General features: G+C 41.9%; 2 protein-coding genes across 2 annotated transcripts in view; both read left to right on the forward strand.

The window, feature by feature from the left end:
• Window positions 1-22,622, forward strand: part of CAMKMT (calmodulin-lysine N-methyltransferase) — a 336,083-nt gene that overhangs the window by 110,724 nt on the left and 202,737 nt on the right. The window lies entirely within an intron of this gene.
• On the forward strand, window positions 4,409-5,758 carry LOC142071450 (uncharacterized). The gene is made up of 2 exons (XM_075126209.1): window positions 4,409-4,877; window positions 5,465-5,758. The coding sequence occupies exons 1-2, from the start codon at window positions 4,478-4,480 to the stop codon at window positions 5,668-5,670; spliced, it is 606 nt and encodes a 201-aa protein (XP_074982310.1). The 5' UTR covers window positions 4,409-4,477; the 3' UTR covers window positions 5,671-5,758.

Below are 22,622 nucleotides of genomic sequence, written 5' to 3' on the forward strand. Positions count from 1 at the left end.
TTTGGTGGTAGATACCTGGAAATGCAGGGCATGCTCCCATCTGTAACTCCCCTTTCATCACCTACAGTCATGTCTGAGTTGGCTCTTGGATTGGACAGTGAATAAGGTTCTGGCCCCTCACTTTGCCTGTGTGAACAGGAGGTGATGCCTGCTTAGGTCTTCTTTTGGCAGCTTGTAGGGAGAGCATTAAGTAAACACTGTGCTCCTGTTCAACCCAGTGGAACGGGGAGCACTGAGATGTCTTGGCATCTTTCTTCTTGTGCAGTGTCCCTCTGCTTTGGGGAGGTAAGTGGAAAATACTAATCTGGACTGGCCAACTCCTGGTCTTTGTGGCTTTTGTGGGCAATTGGAAGAAGAATGTTTTCCATCCACTCCCTACCATTGAGAGAAAATCAGCCTCAGTCTGGCCCCTCCCCTGTTGAGATGAGGGGAAAAGAATCCTATTGGCAGCTCTAAAGACCAGCAGTAGGGAGGCCCTACGGGCAGGATGAGGGACAGTTTCATACAGGTGAGAAGATGGTGGGGTCACCTCCTCCCTGTGACTACCTACCACCTTCCACCTCCCTTGAGGGTAGGCTGTTAAGTGCTGACTAATAATTCTGTGGTGTGTTTCATAGCAGTACTTCCTGTATTGCTTGGCAACTTCCTCCCCTAGCCAGCAGTCCCAGGCATGGACACCTCCTCAACTTCCTGCTTAGCTTCATCAGTCCCACCATTCTGATCACCAGCTCCTCCCCATACCCATAAGCCATATTTCCTTAGCTCCACATCCAAGTTCCTCTCCTCCCTCAGTGTCATGTTCCTATCCTTTGCAAACACAGCAGAGAAGAATAATTTTCTCCATTCCACGTTTTTCTGGGTGAAATTTCATAGCCTGTGTTATTCAGGAGGTCAGGCTACAGGATCACAATGGTTCTTTCTGGCCTTAAAAATCTATGAATCTATAAAATTCTGCCCAGACTCATCTCATTTTCGTACTTCCATCACCCAGTCTTTGATATCTCAGAGCCCCCTGTTACTACTTCAAGTAATTCCTAACTTTTACACTACTTTTTTCCCTGATGACGTTCATCTCACTCACCACATTATGCCAACTGATGTCTTTTCCACTCTCCTCCAGTAATGTCTGTCCCCAACTCTTACATCTCTGTAATGTCCTGCTTTCTCTCTTCCTTCCTGCTGCCCATAGTACATTCTACCCACCTTGAGTAATCACTTTCCCAAATCTCTCTTTGCTTTAGTGTAAACTTTCTTGCTATGCCCCATAACCCAATAACCCTGGTTTGCTGTCTTCCTGCTTCCCCCATGGTGCCTGCCTCCCATCTCCTGGAATATAGGCAATGTATTGTCTTTTTGTAGTTAGGTCTGCTGTTTTGAATGCTACTTGGTTTTAATAAGGTTGTTTATATAATGTATCTGCCTATATTGCTGTTACTGAGTGACTGTAGAGAAGTGGAGTATGTGTTTCTGACGTTTCTGCTTCCTGTCCATTAGTGCTTTGTGTTGAAGCAAATATATGAGGCAAGGGTGTAGGGGATAAATCGCCTTAGTGCTAAATCATCCTTTATTTGACTTGAGTGCATGGGAGACAGGAAACACACTGAGTTTCAATTCACGGCGTTACTTGTAGATTCCAGGCAGCAGCATGTGCCCTCTCCCATTAGAATGAGCAAGTGGTGAGGCCTAGCAAAATTGTTCCTATCCCAAAGATCTTGGAACACTTGTGCAGAGAAAGGGAAGTCATATTGAGGTCCGGATGCACAATATACATGCTGACATAACTGCTTCCAGAGTTGTGCTGTGGCGGCCTTCACAAACAGCTGTCCCCACTCACTCCACAGAGGAGTGTTTACTTTGCAGCGAGAACCTGCAGAAGACAGTTAGCTAGGTCAGTGTAATTTTTCCATTAGAAAATCCCCTCAGATTTGAAGATGAATGCTGTCCTGCTTTTTGCTTGGGATGCACCTGCAACCAGAACGCCAGCCCTGCTGAGTTCGGATTTAGCAGTGTCCATTAAATTGTGGGGAAGAGAGTGAATACCATGGAGCTGCACCATAATGAGAGTTGTAGGTGTGCATAATTTAATAGATTTGCAACTTAAAGTATCCTACTACAGAATTTCCAATAAACATTAGGTAGTCTCTCTCTCTCTTCTTTATTCTGAAATGCTTTGCCATTTCTTGTGTTTCAGAAGATTCTAACTTGAATTTTACATGTATGTGTGTGCGCAATTTGAGTGAATCAGAGGAAGGCTGCTTGGTAATGAGATAGAGGCAAAAAATAAATCTGATAATTTTCCGCCCTGGACTCTATCTCTTTTGAACACTAGAGATCACATTCCTTTTCTCCTTCAAATGTTTATGAATATGGAAAATCTGCCTGACCCTATACCATGGTGCAACCCTGATATCACCTGGGAAAGAAGGTTCAGCATATGTCTGTAATTAGTTTCCATTGGATTAGGTGCTGCATTTTGCAGAACACCATGATTTGTACTAATTGGCATCTTTGTTGACAGTCACAATAGAGAGTCCAAGGACTGAGAGCCAAATTGCAACCTCCCTAGTCAAAAGCCTCAAAAGGACTAAAATTAAGTGGAAAGCTCTGCTTGCTTGAGGTATTTGCCTGAAGTTTTTTAAGTGAATAAAACCACACAGTTTCTTTCTCCTCCCGTCCCAGCCATGTATTTAGAAAACCCACAGCTGTGGATGCATAGAATAGGCCACATGGGATGTGGAGCAGGGATGATACTTAGGGTGACCATATGTCCCGTTTTTTAAGCCATGAACCTGATTATCAGTTGGCAAGAGCAAACGGGACAAATGCCAAATGCCAAATTGGACAGTTTTGCCAAAAAAGTGGGGTGTGACCCTTGCAGGGGGTGGAAGAATGTGCGGGAGGAAGCAGGTAAGTGGCAGTGCCAGGGTAAGCAGCAGGACTGATGACCGTTTGAGGAGGTGTTTTACTCATTTTACCCTCTCCATAGAAAAGATTGGAAGATTTGATCAGCCTTAAACAGACAACTGAATGAACTTCTCTCTAACAGAGGTTCTTTGATGTCAGGACTGAAGTTGGTTAGTGTGGGACAAGCAACGTACATTGCTCCTAATCATGCTGGACCTGTTCAGTGAATAAACAGAGAACCTCAGTCTCTAGGGCTGTCAGCTTGACATCTATTGCAAACAAGAAATATATATATACACATACACACATAGCAGACACAGCATATACACTTAAACTTCTTACAAACCATAAATCTGTGACAGCTGGCAGAAAATTTGGGGGATAGAGAAGCCTGATCTGCAATTCAGATAACATGGGACACAATTTTTCTTTTAATTTTTTTAAAATTAATGTTTTACCTCTATAAACCTTCCTTGTACTGGATAATAAATTTCCTTGGTCTGTCATTAAAGATTTTTTTAAAGTAGTTTGGAGAGCTGATGCTTCCCCATTCAGTATAATTGAAAACTGAAGGTATGTCATTACTTGAGCTGGGAAGTGTGACGTATTTAGACTAGGGCTGTCAATTAATCGCTGTTAACTCATGCAAATAACTTAAAAAAATTAATCGCAATTTAAAAATTAATTGTGATTAATCACAGTTTTAATTGCACTGTTAAACAATAGACAACCAATTAAAATGTATTAAATATTATGGATGTTTTTCTACATTTTCATATATATTCTATTCTGTGTTGCAATTGAAATAAAAGTGTATATTATTTTTGATAAATAATTGCACTGTAAAAATGATAAACAAAAGAAATAGTATTTTTCATTTCACCTCATACAAGTCCATAATGCTATCTCTTTGTGGTGAAAGTGCAATTTACAAATCTAGATTTTTTTTGTTATATAACTGCACTCAAAAACAAAACAACGTAAAACTACAAAGCCTACAAATCCACTCAGTCCTACTTCTTGTTCAGCCAATTGCTAAGCCCTGATCTACACTAGGCGTTGAGATCGAATTTAGCAGCATTAAATCGATTTAAACCTGCACCCGTCCACACGACGAAGCCCTTTTTTCCTACTTAAAGGGCTCTTAAAATAGATTTCCTTACTCCACCCCCGACAAGGGGATTAGCGCTGAAATCGGCCTTGCTGGGTCGAATTTGGGGTACTGTGGCCGCAATTAGACGGTATTGGCCTCCAGGAGCTATCCCAGAGTGCTCCATTGTGACCGCTCTGGACAGCACTCTCAACTCAGATGCACTGACCAGGTAGACAGGAAAAGGCCCGCAAACATTTGAATTTCAATTTCCTGTTTGGCCAGCACAGCAAGCTGCAGGTGACTATGCAGAGCTCATCAGCAGAGGTGACCATGATGGTGTCCCAGAATCTCAGAAGAGCTCCAGCATGGACTGAACGGGAGGTACGGGATCTGATTGCTGTATGGGGAGAGGAATCCGTGCTATCAGAACTATGTTCCAATTTTTGAAATGCCAAAACCTTTGTCAAAACCTCCCAGGGCATGAAGGACAGAGGCCATAACAAGGACCTGAAGCAGTGCCGCATGAAACTTAAGGAGCTGAGGCAAGCCTACCAGAAAACCAGAGAGGCGAACGGCCACTCCGGGTCAGAGCCCCAAACATGCCACTTCTATGATGAGCTGCATGCCATTTTAGGGGGTTCAGCCACTACTACCCCAGCCGTGTTGTTTGACTCCTTCAATGAAGGTGGAGGCAACACGGAAGCAGGTTTTGGGGACGAGGAAGATGATGATGAGGAGGAGGTTGTAGATAACTCACAGCAAGCAAGTGGAGAAACCGGTTTTCCTGACAGCCTGTTTCTCACCTTGGACTTGGAGCCAGTACCCCCTGAACCCACGCAAGGCTGCCTCCCAGACCCGCCAGGCGGAGAAGGGACCTCCGGTGAGTGTACCTTTTAAAATACTATACATGGTTTAAAAGCAAGCATGTTTAATGATTAATTTGCCCTGGCATTCGCAGCTCTCCTGGATGTACTCCCAAAGCCTTTGCAAAAGGTTTCTGGAGAGGGCAGCCTTATTCCATCCACCATGGTAGGACACTTTACCACTCCAGGCCAGTAGCACATACTCGGGAATCATTGTAGAACAAAGCATTGCAGTGTATGTTTGCTGACATTCAAACAACATCCGTTCTTTATCTCTCTGTGTTATCCTCAGGAGAGTGATATCATTCATGGTCACCTGGTTTAAATAGGGCGCTTTTCTTAAGCGGACATTCAGAGGTGCCCGTTCCTGCTGGGCTGTTTGCCTGTGGCTGAACAGAAATGTTCCCCGCTGTTAGCCACAGGGTGGGGAGAGGGTGGAGGGGCTAGCCACGCGGTGGGGGGAGGCAAAATGTGACCTTGTAACGAAAGCACATGTGCTATGTATGTAATGTTAACAGCAAGGTTTACCCTGAAAGAGTGTAGCCACTGTTTTATAAAATGTGTCTTTTTAAATACCACTGTCCCTTTTTTTTTTCTCCACCAGCTGCATGTGTTTCAAGAATCACAGGATCTTCTCCTTCCCAGAGGCTAGCGAAGATTAGAAGGCGAAAAAAATGCACTCACAATGAAATGTTCTCTGAGCTCATGCTGTCCTCCCACACTGACAGAGCACAGACGAATGCATGGAGGCAGACAATGTCAGAGTGCAGGAAAGCACAAAATGACCGGGAGGAGAGGTGGTGGGCTTGAAGTGAGTAAGTGGCGGGCTGAAGAGAGGGCTGAAGCTGAAAGGTGGCAGCAGCGTGATGAGAGGAGGCAGGATTCAATGCTGAAGCTGCTGAAGGATCAAACTAATATGCTTCAGCGTATGGTTGAGCTGCAGGAAAGGCAGCAGGAGTACAGACTGCTGCTACAGCCCCTGTGTAACCAACTGCCCTCCTCCCCAAGTTCCACAGCCTCCTCACCCAAACACCCAAGAACGCGGGGGGGCGGGGGGGGCAGGCCTCTGGCCACCCAGCAACTCCACCCCAGAGGATTGCCCAAGCAACAGAAGGCTGGCATTCAATAAATTTTAAAGTTTTAAACGTCTAAAGTGCTGTGTGTCCTTGTCCTTCTCTCCTCCATCACCCCTCCCAGGCTACCTTGGTAATTATCCTCCTATTTGTGTGATGAATTAATAAAGAATGCATGAATGTGAAGCAACAATGACTTTATTGCCTCTGCAAGTGGTGATCGAAGGGAGGAGGGGAGGGTGGTTAGCTTACAGGGAAGTAGAGTGAACCAAAGGGCGGGGGGTTTCATCAAGGAGAAACAAACAGAACTTTCACACCGTTCCCTGGCCCGTCATGAAACTGGTTTTCAAAGCTTCTCTGATGCACACTGCGCCCTCCTGTGCGCTTCTAACAGCCCTGGTGTCTGGCTGTGCGTAACCACAGCCAGGCGATTTGCCTCAACCTCCCACCCCGCCATAAACGTCTCCCCCTTACTCTCACAGATATTGTGGAGAGCACAGCAAGCAGTAATAACAGTGGGAATATTGGTTTCGCTGAGGAAGACAATGCCATCCACAGCCTCAGAAACAACTCTGACATCATAATCAAAAAGGCTGACAAAGGAGGTGCTGTTGTCATCATGAATAGGTTGGAATATGAACAAGAGGCTGCTCGGCAGCTCTCCAACACCACTTTCTGCAAGCCATTACCCTCTGATCCCATTGAGAATTACCAAAAGAAACTACAGCATTTGCTCAAGAAACTCCCTGAAAAAGCACAAGATCAAATCCACACAGACACACCCCTGGAGCCCCGACCTGGGATATTCTATCTACTATCCAAGATCCATAAACCTGGAAATCCTGGGCGCCCCATCATCTCAGGCATTGGCACCCTGACAGCAGGATTGTCTGGCTATGTAGACTCCCTCCTCAGGCCCTACGCTACCAGCACTCCCAGCTACCTTCGAGACACCACTGACTTCCTGAGGAAACTACAATCCATCGGTGATCTTCCTGGTAACACCATCCTGGCCACTATGGATGTAGAAGCCCTCTCCACCAACATTCCACACAAAGATGGACTACAAGCTGTCAAGAACACTATCCCCGACAATGTCAAGGCTAACCTGGTGGCTGAACTTTGTGACTTTGTCCTTACCCATAACTATTTTACATATGGGGACAATGTATACCTTCAAATCAGCGGCACAGCTATGGGTACCCGCATGGCCCCACAGTATGCCAACATTTTTATGGCTGACGTAGAACAACGCTTCCTCAGCTCTCGTCCCCTAACGCCCCTACTCTACTTGCGCTATATTGATGACATCTTCATCATCTGGACCCATGGAAAAGAAGCCCTTGAGGAATTCCACCACGTTGATGTTGGTGAAACGTCCCTTTGTGATCCACCAGTGCTTGCTGCACTATTGAAAAGTACCCCTTGCGGTTTATGTACTCATCAGCTTGGTGCTCAGGTGCCAAGATAGGGATATGGGTTCCGTCTATGGCCCCACCACAGTTAGGGAATCCCGTTGCAGCAAAGCCATCCACTATCGCCTGCACATTTCCCAGGGTCACTACCCTTAATATCAGCAGAACTTTGATTGCGTTGGCTACTTGCATCACAGCAGCCCCCACAGTAGATTTGCCCACTCCAAATTGATTCCCGACTGACCAGTAGCTGTCTGGCGTTGCAAGCTTCCACAGGGCTATCACCACTTGCTTCTCAACTGTGAGGGCTGCTCTCATCTTGGTATTCATGCGCTTCAGGGCAGGGGAAAGCAAGTCACAAAGTTCCATGAAAGTGCCCTTACGCATGTGAAAGTTTTGCAGCCACTGGGAATCGTCCCAGACCTGCAACACTATGCAGTCCCACCAGTCTGTGCTTGTTTCCCGAGCCCAGAATCGGCGTTCTACCGCATGAACCTGCCCCATTAGCACCATGATGCATGCATTGGCAGGGCACGTGCTTTGAGAGAAGTCTGTGTCCATGTCCTCATCACTCTCATCACCAAGCTGACGTTGCCTACTTGCCCGGTTTCGCTTTGAGAGAAGTCTGTGTCCATGTCCTCATCACTCTCATCACCAAGCTGACGTTGCCTACTTGCCCGGTTTCGCTTTGCCAGGTTCTGATGCTGCATATGCTGGATAATGTATGTGGTGTTTAATGTGCTCCTAATTGCCAAAGTGATCTGAGCGGGCTCCATGCTTGCCGTGGTATGGCATCTGCACAGAAAAAAGGCGCGGAACGACTGTCTGCTGTTGCCCTGACGGAGAGAGGGGCGACTGACAACATGGCTTACAGGGTTGGCTTACAGGGAATTAAAATCAACAAAGGGGGTGGCTTTGCGAGAAACTGAATGGCCCCCTCAAGGATAGAACTCCAAACCTCAAGGATAGAACTCAAAACTGGGTTTAGCAGGCCGTTGATTTCACAGAGGGAGGGAGGGAGGAGCAAATGAGTACAAAACAAATCTGGTCTATTTCTTGTTTTGAGCCACTTCATCTATCTTTATACATCTTGCTGGCAGCAGACTGTGCAATACGACCGCTAGCCATCGTCATCTCCTGGGTGCTCGGCAGAAGACGGTGCATTATGACTACTGGCCATCGTCTTTTGCTAGTTGCAGGTTAAAAGACAGTGCACTGCCGGTAGGACTCAGTCGCCATGAGATGAAACAAGGGAAATCACCTGGCTGAGTCACTCCCATGTTTTCCCAGGCACCCGGTTAAAAGAGCACCCAGGACTACGTCGACGACGGCTACCAGTCATGCTGCACTGTCTGCTGCCAAAGGGCAATAAACTGCTGCTGTGTAGCAATGCAGTATCACGTCTGCCACACCCAGGAGACATACTGTGACGGTTAGTTGAGCTGGCTTCATGGTTGCCGTGGTATGGCGTCTGCACAGGTAACTCAAGAAAACAGGCGCAAAACGATTGTCTGCCCTTGCTTTCATGGATGGGATGGGGGCCTGACGATATGTACCCAGAACCACCCGCGACAATGTTTTAGCCCCATCAGGCCCATCAGGCACTGGGATTTCTACCCAGAATCCAAATGGGCGGCAGAGACTGTGGGAACTGTGGGATAGCTACCCACAGTGCAATGCTCCGGAAGTTGACGGTTGCCTCGGTACTGTGGACAAACTCCGCTGACTACATGCACTTAGAACATTTGTGTGGGGACACACACAATCGACTGTATAAAAACGCTTTCTCCAAACCCGACTTCTATAAATTCGACCTAATTTCATAGTGTAGACATACCCTTAGACAAACAAGGTTGTTTACATTTACAGGAGATAGTGCTGCCCTCTTATTTACAATGTCACCAGAAAGTGAGAACAGGCATTTGCATGGCACTTTTGTAGCTGGCATTGCAAGGTATTTATGTGCCAGATATGCTAAAACATTTGTATGCCCCTTCATGCTTCAGCCACCATTCCAGAGGACATGCTTCCATGCTGATGACACTCATTAAAAAAATGTGTTAATTAAATTTGTGACTGAACTCCTTGGAGGAAAATTGTATGTCCACTGCTCTGTTTTACCCGCATTCTGCTATGTATTTCGTGTTATAGCAGTCTCAGATGATGACCCAGCACATGTTGTTAATTTTAAGAACACTTTCACTGTAGATTTGACAAAACGCAAAGCAGGTACCAATGTGAGATTTCTAAAGATAGTTACAGCACTTGACCCAAGGTTTAAGAATCTGAAAGTGCATTCTAAAATCTAAGCAGGATGAGGTATGGAGCATGCTTTCAGAAGTCTTAAAAGAGCAACACTCCAACGTGTAAACTACAGAACCCGAACCACCAAAAAAGAAAATCAACCTTCTGCTAGTGTCATCTGACTCAGATAATGAAAATGAACACACGTCGGTCCCCACTGCTTTGGATTGTTATCAAGCTTTGGATTGTTATCAACCCATCATCATCATGGACACATGTCTTCTGGAATGGTGGTTGAAGCATGAAGGGACATATAGAATCATGAATTAGCAGGGACCTCGAGAGGTCATCTTGTCCAGTCTCCTGAGAAAGATATGAATCTTTAGCGCATCTGGCACTAAATATCTTGCAACGCCAGCTACAACAGTGCCATGAGAAGCCTGTTCTTGTTTTCAGGTGACATTGTAAACAAGAAGCAGGCAGCATTATCGCCTGCAAATGTAAACAAACTTGTTTGTCTGAGCGATTGGGTGAACAAGAAGTAGGACTGAGTGGACTTGCAGGCTCTAAAAGTTTACATTGTTTTATTTTTGAATAAAGTTTTTTTATACATAATTCTATATTTGTAAGTTCAACTTTCATTATAAAGAGATTGCACTAAAGTACTTGTATTAGGTGAATTGAAAAATACTATTTCTTTTGTTTTTTTACAGTGTAAACATTTGTAATAAAAATATAAAGTGAGCACTGTACACTTTGTATTCTGTGTTGTAATTGAAATAAGTATATTTGAAAATGTAGAAAACATCCAAAAATATTGAAATAAATGGTATTCTATTATTGTTTAACGTGCGATTAATCGCGATTAATTTTTTTAATTGCTTGACAGCCCTAATTTGGATGTCACCTAAGCTTGCATAGACTTACTCATGCTAGCTGTGCTTGAGCTAGTCCTAGAAATAGCAGTGTGTCAGCCACAGCTAGCTGCCTGAGTATTTGCCCAGGGAGTTGGATGGGATTGAGCTTGGGGCAGCTAGCCTGAGCAGCTGACCATGCTGCTGCAGACATGCTGCTATTTTTAGGTGCTAGGATCAGCAGCGTTACTACAGGCAAGTCTATGCGAGCTGGTAATCACACCTCCCAGTTCCAATGTAGATGTACCCCGAGAGGCCACCAAGTGAAAGATCTGGGTTCAAATACCACACTAAGACCCTGATTCAGCAAAATATTTAAACGTGTGCTTAAGTCCCACATACTTAAAATTAACCAACTTCTTAAATGCTTTGCTGAATTGTAGCCTTGGTTTATTACTTCCAAAGCCAACAAAGGGCTAAAATAGAGGCAGAGGTGATGTCGTCAGCTCATGAAGTAGGAAAACTGTGAATTTCATGGGCTGAGCAGCAACATCTCATGGCCATATGGGCATTAAACATTATCTGAATGGAGTTCGCTTCAGCTCTCCTGGCTGGAGGAGATGTGGTAATGTGAAGTCCCTGTTGGAGATTGGAGTTTGGGAGCAGAGGAACTTAACAAGTGAATACTGTACTCCTCCCTAGTATGTACACCTTTTATTTAATGACCTCCCGAACATCAGCATCTAGATGGGCTCCATCTTTGGGTTTGGAGGGCTGAGTGGGAGTTTGATCTCAAATGACTGTGTGGAATTGGGCCAACTTAATGCTGGGTGAGGTGTGATTTTAAAAAAACAAAAACCCGCCCCTCCCCCCAACCACCCATAAATGAATTAGGTTAGTAAAAATATATTTTATTAGAGGCTTCTCCGTATCAAATTTTCAGAAGTTTAAGCATTATTTTCACAATGTATTTCCTCCTCTTAACTGTCTATTTCCAAGTAGAGCCTACATTGTTGGGGACTGATGTTCATACAACTCAGTCTCCAGTTATGTCTGCTCTTGTGAAACAGGTTCTCAATCATTCTTTTCAGCATCCACTGTAATCATAACACAAATCCCAGTGATGATGGGCACATAACTCTCTCTCAAATACCAACACCATTTGATAGCTCAACTAGCCAGAGTGTCACTCTACCCCACAGCATGCTGAGCTTAGAATCCTAGAATATCAGGGTTGGAAGGGACCTCAGGAGGTCATCTAGTCCAACCCCCTGCTCAAAGCAGGACCAATCCCCAACTAAATCATCCCAGCCAGGGCTTTGTCAAGCCTAACCTTAAAAACCTCAAAAGAAGGAGATTCCACCACCTCCCTAGGTAATGCATTCCAGTGCTTCACCACCCTCCTAATGAAAGAGTTTTTTGTAATATCCAACCTAAACCTGCACCACTGGAACTTGAGACCATTACTCCTTGTTCTGTCATCTGCTACCACTGAGAACAGTCTAGATCCATCCTCTTTGGACCCCCCTTTCAGGTAGTTGAAAGCAGCTATCAAATCCCCCCTTGTTCTTCTCTTCTGCACACTAAATGATCCCAGTTCCCTCAGCCTCTCCTCATAAGTCATGTGTTCCAATCCCCTAATCATTTTTGTTGCCCTCCGCTGGATGCTTTCCAATTTTTCCACATCTTTCTTGTAGTGTGGGGCCCAAAACTGGACACACTACTCCAGATGAGGCCTCACCAATGTCGAATAGAGGGGAACGATCACGTCCCTCCATCTGCTGGCAGTGCCCCTACTTATACAGCCCAAAATGCCGTTAGCCTTCTAGGCACACTGTTGACTCATATCCAGCTTCTCGTCCACTATAACCCCTAGGTCCTTTTCTGCAGAACAGCTGCCTAGCCATTCGGTCCCTAGTCTGTAGCGGTGCATGGGATTCTTCTGTCCTAAGTGCAGGACTCTGCACTTGTCCTTGTTGAACCTCATCAGATTTCTTTTGGCCCAATCCTCTAATTTGTCTAGGTCCCTCTGTATCCTATCCCTATCTTCCAGCGTATCTACCACTCCTCCCAGTTTAGTGTCATCTGCAAACTTGCTGAGGGTGCACTCCACACCATCCTCCAGATCATTAATGAGCTTCTATCAGTTCAGTGCATAGGATCCTAACTATTGCTTGACATGGCTCTTCTGGTTGGTGGAATAAAGCATGGCTGGCTGCTATTCCACAACAGTAAAATAAAGCAGTGCTCTATTTATTAGGAAAGTGATTAAAGTATATGCGGTTCATGGCAAAGTAATACAGTAAAATTATTTTGTGACAATAGCACCTTCAGAAGCAAATATTATTACTGTTACCAGAGGAAAGTGTTTATTCACAAAATATTGTACAAATGAATTTACAAAAGAATTTAAAAGGGAATCCTGAACTGAGGGAAATCTAATCTATACATAAAAACCTTCTCTAAAATGGTTAGGCCCAGCATGAATTTGGCTAAATATAGTTTATTTTTTTACCTCATTCATTTTGTTGTTGCTGGTTTTTCTGCTTTTCTGTTCCATGAATAATAAAGTGCTCTAGTTACCGGTAGTTGTTTGGATAATACCAACTACCACAAATCTCAGGAGAGCAGTTTTTTGAATTGTCCTAACACTACATGAATGTTTTTTTAGAGTATCAGAGAGAGACAAGCAAAGGACCCCTTATAAATACATTATAAAACACTGTTTATATTTGTCCCCACTCTTTCATCCCCAGCCATGTTAGAAAAGCTCCATTCAGTGTCCTTATCCTAGCCTAGAGCATGGAGATGAAGGTGCTGGCATAGAGACAGTGTTTCAGGTTCCAAACTCAAAGCACAGTGTACGGAAGACCAACGCTCCCCTTCTTGCACGGGCTGGCCCAGAGAAGGAACCTGTACTCCTTTGAACCCCTTCCTGCTTGTAAAGAGGAGAAGCTTCACTACAGGTCCTCAAGGAAGTGTGGGGTGAAAGGAGAGTACACCTAGTCAGCTGGCAGAGATGAGGAGCCAGCTCTCCAAGTCCCCAACCTGGATCACTGTGGAAAGGGTCAGGGCCAACCTTGTCCTGCCACAGATGTTTTTTAAATGTATGTTTTTAAAATTTTTGCTTCCCTTTCTCCACTCTCGCCTCTGTGCACATCCAGTGACATTAGAGCAGTCTGTTGGATACTGCCCCAGGAGACGACATATTATTTGTCTGGGCTTTTGCTGTGCTGAGGTTTTGGATAGCAGCTATGCTGTTTTTTAAAGGTCTGGTTGGGAGATATTTGTTTTGTGGTGGCTGGTAATTAATGTGAGGATTGTCTGCTACTAATTGTTGGCAGTACAGTGTGATATGAATTTCCAGGTAAATTATGTTTTAAAAGATGTAACTATGCCTAAAGATATTGGGGAATGTGTGTGTTTTACAAATATGGATATAAATGAATTTCTCATGGGAAAGAGAAAGTGTGTTCAGCCAATCTAACACTCAAACTGGCTGACCAATGTCATATGCTTTATAACTGGTTACATTATTGGTATTTAACCAAGAAGTTTTTCAGGAATTGCCAAGTCCTTTACGCAGTTAGAAGGAGAAACAAGATTATGCCTTAATGATACAACATTTGAATCCATGCTTAGAGATACACATTTTCAATAAATATTACATCATCCATGAGAAACAGAATACAGTGATAGATTGATGCACAGTGGCCGCTCTTAAAAACTTGCCAGTTTTACCTTAAAAACTAGATATGATAACCTCAATATCTGCATTATTCCTTTGTGCTTTCCTATACTCACTGTACAAGTGCCTTGGATACTGCAAATACAAAAGCAAAGTTATTTAGTTATCCAAGGCATTTAGATGATTAGAAGAGAGACATCTGTATATTTTTGGAATTCATTCAGATTTTAAACTATGACTTCAAGGAATAATGGACTGAAAAGTGAAACTCAAAGATGAAATTTTCTCTAGGAAATGTTTGGCACCTATTTTGGTAATATTTTGGAACCTGAATATTTATTACTTGCATGTTGCAATGATTATGCTTTGGAAACTGTGTAGTTTACTATGTACTGAAAACTTTGTGACATCATTTGATTAATTTAAAAAGCTTTTCAATTAAGATTACTGTGTGTTGCACTTGTGTTAGTATTTGGTTTCTTTTGTTATCTTCTTATATAACATTTCACCAGGTAATTAAATGTATTAATATTAGGAATGTTTATGTTGGCATCCAGTATTCATACAAAATAGGAAGAATATTTAAAACAACTAAGATGTGGCTGGTATAAAATTTATTTTTGTGAGTAGCTTCTGAGCAGAAATCAGAACAGTGGTTTTTTTTTTTTTTAAATCACACTAAAAAAATCATTAAATCAGCACTCTTTTTAGCTAATAGAGTCCTAAGTGATTTTTTTTCCTACTTAAGGCTATTCTAGATATGCCTGCTAAGTGGATTTAACAGTACTAGTATATTTTATGTTAGCAAGCCACGATAGAAAAGTGCTTGAAGTTCAGGGGGCATTTGTCTCCTTTCTCACAAATTCATTTAAGTACCAGTCTTGCCATAGCTTTAACTGGGGTAGACAACCATACAAATGACTTGAGATAAAATGAAAATAATGGACTGAGCTGGGTGCCGGGGGTGGTAGTTACACTGCATGCACATCAATAAGCATCGAGTGTTATTCTATGCTAATGTAAGCCTGATGGATCAGCTTTCGCTTTTAGCCTAGAGGACCATTAAGCACTGGAAGCTGGGTCAAACTGATATAGTAAGGCAGACGTACCCTAACGGTTGGCAACAGTAGTTAACAAGCAGTAATTTGCTATGTGTGAGACTAATATTGCTTACAATCTTCATGATCAGAACACAGATCAGAGAAGGGATAATACATCTTTGTTTAATTGCTTATTTAAACTCTGTTAATTTTGCAAAACATTGCTAGCATATAAAAATGAACAAAACACAGAATAGTTGTTTTAGATACAGTGGAGTGTACTTGTTATGTTACAAATATTAATTTGCTGCAAATATTTTCCATAAAATGTAAATAAATTGTTCTAGCAGAATAATGCTTAATTGATGTTATTTCATTTGGAATTAAATGATATGCATAGCTATTGAGTTTATTTTATGACTTTGAACGTATAAAAGTATAAGAAAATCAGAAGTAATTGATTCACAGTAATGATTTGAAGCCAAGTTAGTGCTGTTTTTCTGTGTGTGGGTGACTTTGAAGGGGACTCCCGTGTATTGCCTTGACAAAACCAAGCACTGAAAAATCTTTTTGTTTTGTTTTGTTAACCTCTGACTCACTGTTACCTGATATATAGACAACATTTAAACATAAGTTTCCTGTTTTGGAGAAACATAGCCAAGATTTAGGAGAATTATTTGTATTCTTTTAACTTTTTTGTTGAAGAAACAAGTCAAAAAGGAAACTGAGTTCCATGAAATGTTTCATGTATGTACATGTTTGTATGGGCTAAGGAAGACATTGGATTTTAAATCAATAGCCCTTATTTCTGAATCTTTAAAATTCAATTTTTTTCTGAGATTTTCAATATGGTGTTTATTGTATCCAATATTGACTCCTTGTGATGGCCAGAATAACACACACAAATTCTGATGGATATTAACTGAAGTCAGTTTAGCATATTGGTTAAAGTAGTCTCTTAGGTTTCAAAGTTGTTATGTTCAAATCCTCTTGAAATTATAGCCAAAATAGGCTTTGATCCTGCAAGTTCTGTATGGCCAGGTTCCTCATGGAACCCCCGTGAAGTCAGTGTGGGTCTTCCCACAGCTTATCAGATCAGGAACACAGTTGTCAGCGCCTATTCAGCACTGCAATCTCTACTCAGCTCTCGAGTCCCCAGGGCCCTGCACACAGTGCAGTGTTAGCAGGAAGAGTCTTTCCTGCTTTGTTGCTACAAAATGGCTTGGTGGGGGTGCATAGACAGCTCATTCCATTTGTAGATTTGAGGGGATCTTGTTGCTCGTCAGAGACTCAAGATATTGGGTGGTTCTCCCCCTTATTCCAAAAACATAGGTGGGGTGGAAGGAGTAGAAGTCCACTGGACAACTTCTGTCTCTCAGGTGATGGCTGAAAAAAAATGGCGGCAATGCCTAGGATATGTGGGGCGGGTGAAAGGAAGATGAGGTCCCAGAGCTTCAAGACTGAGCTTTGTATTGTGTGATATTGAGATTCATGTCTCAATATCCTCCAAATAGTAAGAGTTTATTTCTGCTAATAATTACTTGTGGTTAAAGTTTCTGATTTCCAGTTTCTTACTGTAAATATTTTAAGGTTCAGTGACTTAAATAGTCAGGTTAAGCAGAACTGGCTTGTTTTGCCTTCCACCCATTTAACAGCTCCCACATGTTGATTTCCGAAGCATTGCAAGGGAAAAATATTCACCCAAGTTGTGTTCGTCTTAATGTGCCCTTTAAATTGTTTACCATTTGTTTAATAAAGATATTTTCTTACTATTACATCATTTTATAAAGATAAACTTCTTTTCCTGCTAGTCGCTTTTTGTGCATGTGAATTATTTTTGTTATGTTAAACGTGCACAAAGAGCACATATTGAAAAGGTCTTTCTTTCTTTCTTTACTCCCTCAAGGAGAACAAAAGTGTCATTTAAAGTTGTTAGTGGATAATCTTACTCTGCAAATCAAGATGAGAATATATCATTTAGCTTTTAGATACTTATAAGAATGTTGAAGATTCATGAGGGTTCAGATAAGATAATAAGACACGTTTTAAATGCATATGAATGAAAGTGTAAAAGGGTGTCTAATTCTTCTTTTGACCCACTCTGTTTTTGGGTACTGAAAAGAGATGCTGCAGCGAGAGAGAGATACTGATTGATTCCTGTTGTCTCATTGTAGCAGGTGTGGCTTGTTAACTCCACCCTGGTTATAAGGAAGTTAGAGTGACTCATTGCAGAGATGGAAATAGATCCTAGGAGGGAGTAGTATTGGCAAAGAAAGTCACATGTTTAGGGAACAAAATTAGGATGTTTGTTTTTCGGTTAGTCGAGTTACCAGTAAACCCATATCTCAAAAAGAGGTTAAGTTTGTACCAAATACAGTGTGTGAAGATTCTGTTCAGAGCAGGGCAGGAACTCTACCATCCTATGTGTGGCACTGTATTAAGTTTGGCACTTCTGGACACTGTGCATCAAGGGCCTGATCTAAAGTCAGTGGAAAGACTTCAGTGAGCTTTGGCTCAGATTCAAAGGAGGAAGATGGAACAACAAATACAACTGCAGCAAACCTAGCTGCAGTTTATAAAAGCACAACAGGTTCAAAACAGCAGCATGCCGACTGCAGTCCAACTGCAAATGCTTCAGGAGCAGCTTCTACAAGAACAAGGGGCCACCAAATGAAATTAATAGGTAGCAAGTTTAAAACAAACACAAGGAAGTATTTTTTCACAAAGTGCACTGTCAACCTCTGGCACTCCTTGCCAGAGGGTATTGTGAAGGCCAGTACTATAACAGGGTTCAAAAGGGAGCTAGACAGATACACGGAAGATAGGTCCATCAATGGCTATTAGCCAGAATGGGCAGGAATGGTGTCCCTAGCCTCTGTTTGCCAGAAGCTGGGATTGGGTGACAGGGCATGGGTCACTTGATGATAACTTGTCTGTTCATTCCCTTTGGGGCACCTACCATTGGCCACTGTCAGAGGACAGGATACTGGGCTTGATGGACCTTTGGTCTGATCCAGTATGGCCATTCTTATGTTCTTATGTACATATGTTTATCAGTCTAGATGTGCTGCCCAGGCAGAAAGTAAATCCCAGTCCTTCCCTCTCCAAATTGGAGTCAGAAGAGTACACACAGACTTAGCTAATTGAGCAGCAATCTATGGTAGTACAGTGAGTCTAGTCTGGTCTATTAGATCTGTCCCTTTTCTAACTAAAGGAGCACAAGCCATGTATCAGACCCTGAAGGAGACCTCTAGCAGACTGAGGACAGGAAGGCTATTTTGGAGCACTTGGAGGTCTCAGAGAAGTATTGGCAGAAGCTATAAAGTGATCACTGTTCCTCTGTGGTGTAGTTTTTCTTCTTCACCCAATGCCTGATGGATTGAGTAACTTGTTGGCTCAAGCCTGAGATCAGACAATCAGTAGCAGAAATAACAGGACTTAGGTCTGTTGTCTGCTGTGTGCCTGGGAGGGTGCAAATTTGGGTGTGCCAGCACCAGCTGGCCATACTGACAGTGGCTGTAGGGTAGACAGGACTGTCTGTAGGCTGTTCTGCCAGAGGAACAAGCACGACAATAGCCATACCTGAAGGACAGTCGGTTGGATGGGTGGAAGAACTGTCAAAAGAAAACACAAAGGGACTTTGGTCCTACACACAATGTATTTGTTGCGACTCCAATGGAGTCCAAAGAACAAAGATGCTTTCTCTAAATCCATCAGTATCTACCAACCCAAACTCTCATCTATTTGTAGAGCAGAAACATGGGACATATAAAGAAATTAAAAATAAAGAGTTCTACTCCTTTATGGAGTATGTCTACACAGCATTTGACTCTGAAGAGACTTGCAGCCTTTCTAAGGCCACAAGGGCCAGAACTCCCAAGTCATATATGGTGTCAATTGAGCTAAAAGGGAGGATGATATCAGTTCTTATAAACCTCAGCATTGGCCAACTTTAACAAGAAAGGCCTGAGTTATTGCAGTTAATAGAGCCTTATTACATTTACTCATGCATAGGAAGGACCCCCCACAGATGTGTAACTCAGCTGCCAGCCCAGGATAAATTGGGAAATGAATGAATTGACTCTGAGGGTTTGTCTAGACCAGTGGTTTTCCACCTTTTTTCATTTGCAGATCCCTAAAAAATTTTGAAAAAATGTGGACCTCTTTGTGGAGATGTGGACCTCTTTGGAAATCTTAGACCTAGTCTGTAAACCTCCAGTGGTCCATGGAGCAGAGATTGAAAACCTCTGGTCTATATATAGAGCTAGTGTGCAGCGAGGCCAGTTAGTATATGGCAGGCTAGTGTGCTGTAGATTTACACCCCAGATTACTGTACACTAACTCTCCATAGATAAGTTGTGAGTCAGATGTTCCATTCACTACCTTGACTTGTCTTGGGGATGGACTGGGGACACTTTCTTACCTTCCTAACTCAAGAAGATTGTTCAGGGGATTCATGGATCTCATTCAGGCCTATAGCACAAAAAATGCCTCAGAGAGTAAGAGCATTAGGTCTTCTGGCAGTGACATGGGACTTTGGCCCTAAGTCGACTACAGGAAGGAAAAGAAAGTGAGGGTGTCTTGGGCATTGTTCTGTGTGCGGGGAGGGTTTTTAACAGGGTGTCAAGGTTCTCCTGTTAACCCGTCCTATTAACAGGTTTTGAAAACCTCCAAGGCAATGCTGATTAATTCCCGCCAATTCACTGCAGTAGGTATCAGGGAAGTAGGAGTGCTGCTTTGGTCAGAGGGAACTAGGGTCTGGGACAGAGAGATCTCTTCAGGGAACCCTAGAAACAGCACAGGTTGAGGTTTACTTTTTTTAGTTGATGTTTGAGTTACCAATAAAAACAAACACAAGAAAATATGACAAAATATGTTTGTATGGACCCTATTTGGAGCAAGATGGGAGGTCCACCTGATTGTAGGGGTATCCAGTATTCTGTATCTGTTGTCCACATAAGAGCTAATTACTAGTTTTGTTTTATTAAAATATCACTGAAACACTTACAATTTTCTGTGAAACCAAGGGGTTTGGACATACTTGTTGCGAAGTGTCTTAAAGTATTTCTCTTTGGGAGCCTGTATTTGTGAACCAAAGGACAGAATCTATTTAAATACAAGTGATGGCATGTAAATTATGTTTAAAATAGGATTTTAAAAACTGTATAAGCTTATAATGCATTATGATTTTTTAAAAAATACGTCTTCATGATACATTTTAAGACATTTAAAATACGTTCTATCCTTAGGGGAAGCACTGTAGTTCTGCAGTACTTGAGTAGACATAACTTAATACTATACCTACAAAGAAAATCACAGTTTTAAAAATTGTTTATACTGAGTGCTTTCAAAATGAAGACACTCTAAAATTATAAAAGTATGTTGTTACAGATCTGAAGTAGGGGATTTTTAATCATTCTTTGAAGGTCAAGAATCTTGCAAATTGAAATGATCCACATCATAGCCAACATGTGGTCCTTACAAAGCTTTTCATATTGCAATGTCAGTTGAAGGGACCTACAGCATGTGTCTGTTGTGTTGAAGTCTGTATTTCAACTTATGTATTTATTAATTTGCTGTGGTACATTAATAGATTTATTTTACTTTTAATGCATCCCATTTAGTGACCTTGTATTAATAAAATTGAGAGATCATAGAAAATGATGACTGTGAATTCTATTTGTTTTTTATTATATCGTCCTGTGGAAGATATTGACCTTCTTAATCACATCAAAGTATTAGATATGACCTACTCTTGTAAAGTAAGTCAAGTAATCATATCCACATTATTTAATAAAATGATATCAATAAAAGAATAAGACATTAAAATGATTATCGGAGGTAAGTGAAAGAAGGGGTAATGCAATAGCTTTTCACTTCTGGAAGGCTGGTTTCAAATAGGTTATGGTCAGAATGAATACAATTTTGGTGATCTTGACTACTAGATAGATTGGATTTTTGGCTATGTTTTCAGACTGTCACACAATTTATAGTTTGATGAGAAGCCCAGGGCTGGTATAGCTAGGTTATTTCAGATCAGAAATAAGATTCCCTGGCAGAATTGTGAGAGTAAGCTTGTAAAACACTTCACTGCCCTGAGCATGACTCTAGCCATTAAAATCAGTATATTATTTCTATGAAATACTACAATGGCACTGCAATTAAAATATATATTTATGGGTTATACTGTTGTTAAATGTTTAAATTGTAAGCCCTTCTAGGCAGGTTTTGTCTCTTTTCTGTGTTTATACATCACATGGTAATACCATAATAGAACTATGTACTACTACCTGTTATTACTGGTAGAGAAGTAGAAATAATTTGACAAATACTAAGACCACTAGTTTTGTACAAATGATCAGCAGCAGACTAGAGGTGCTCGTATAATGAGCACATTGAAAAGAAACACCCCTTGGAAGGCATACATGACATGCTCAAAGAAGATTAAAATAAAACTTGAAAATAAAAAGAGAACGAGAGATGAAGAACAAGGCATAGGATTGCAAGTGATACTAAATATGGCTGACTGAGTTAATACTGGGTCAACTGAAGTGGGAGCACTTTCTACATGATTAGATAGATGTAACTTGTGTTTACAACGAACAAAATTTCTGGTCCTCGTTAAGATTCTACAAGGGCCTGACAAAGGTCTGAAATCAATAGGGCTACTTATTGAGTGAGGGTTCTAGAATGGGCTACAATATATTGGATCTCACAGAAACATTTTTTGGAGTGGAGGGGAATTTTAGAATAGAGTTCACTGTTTTCTGGAATCCACAATTAGAGGCTTGAAGGTTGACAGGTCCAAAATATAAGCTACTTCAACAATAACATATTTAAAAACAATCCTCACTTCTGAAAACTACAGAACACCTCATAAAAATGTGGATGTCAACTGAACAAAAGCCCAGGTACTCAGCTGAGCAACTCGCCATCAATAAATTCAGGGTGCTGAATTTATTTGTGATTGTTCACTTTAATGTCACACTGTCCCTCTGTTCTGTCTGGATACTTTGTTCCTACAAGTAGGTATTTTACTGAAATGTGTAAAAATCCACACAAGATGTGAGGAGCCAGTTAGAATGGAGAGGAAGGCATAAAAGGCGGTCGCACCATTTGTGTCTTTAAAGAGAAACAAAGATACTAGCTAAATCAGCCTATTGAAGACCATACCAGAGCAGAATTTGATGAATTTAGGGTATTATTTAGGCATTGAGTATAAAATGAGAATTTTTCAGTGCTTGGCTAGTATAGGTTTTTATATAAATAGCAATTAAAAGTTGTTACACAGTTACAAACAAAATGAAGAGAGATGCTCTTCTTTTCTCTTTTGAAGGGAGTGATTGTACTTGTAGGATTCCTCATAGAACTTTAAACACTGGTGAGCAACAAAAAATGTGCTCATGTTTCTCTCTCTCTCTCTCTTTTTTTTGTTAACTCTATCACTC

The sequence above is a fragment of the Caretta caretta genome, chromosome 3, assembly GCF_965140235.1.
Source record: "Caretta caretta isolate rCarCar2 chromosome 3, rCarCar1.hap1, whole genome shotgun sequence".
Lineage (NCBI taxonomy): Eukaryota > Metazoa > Chordata > Testudines > Cheloniidae > Caretta > Caretta caretta.

Coding starts and splice junctions, on each gene's coding strand:
- LOC142071450 (XM_075126209.1), top strand. CDS start 4,478: ATGAAGGACAGAGGCCATAACAAGGACCTGAAGCAGTGCCGCATGAAA. Junction 4,878..5,464: donor AGGCGGAGAAGGGACCTCCG/GTGAGTGTACCT, acceptor TTTCTCCACCAG/CTGCATGTGTTTCAAGAATC.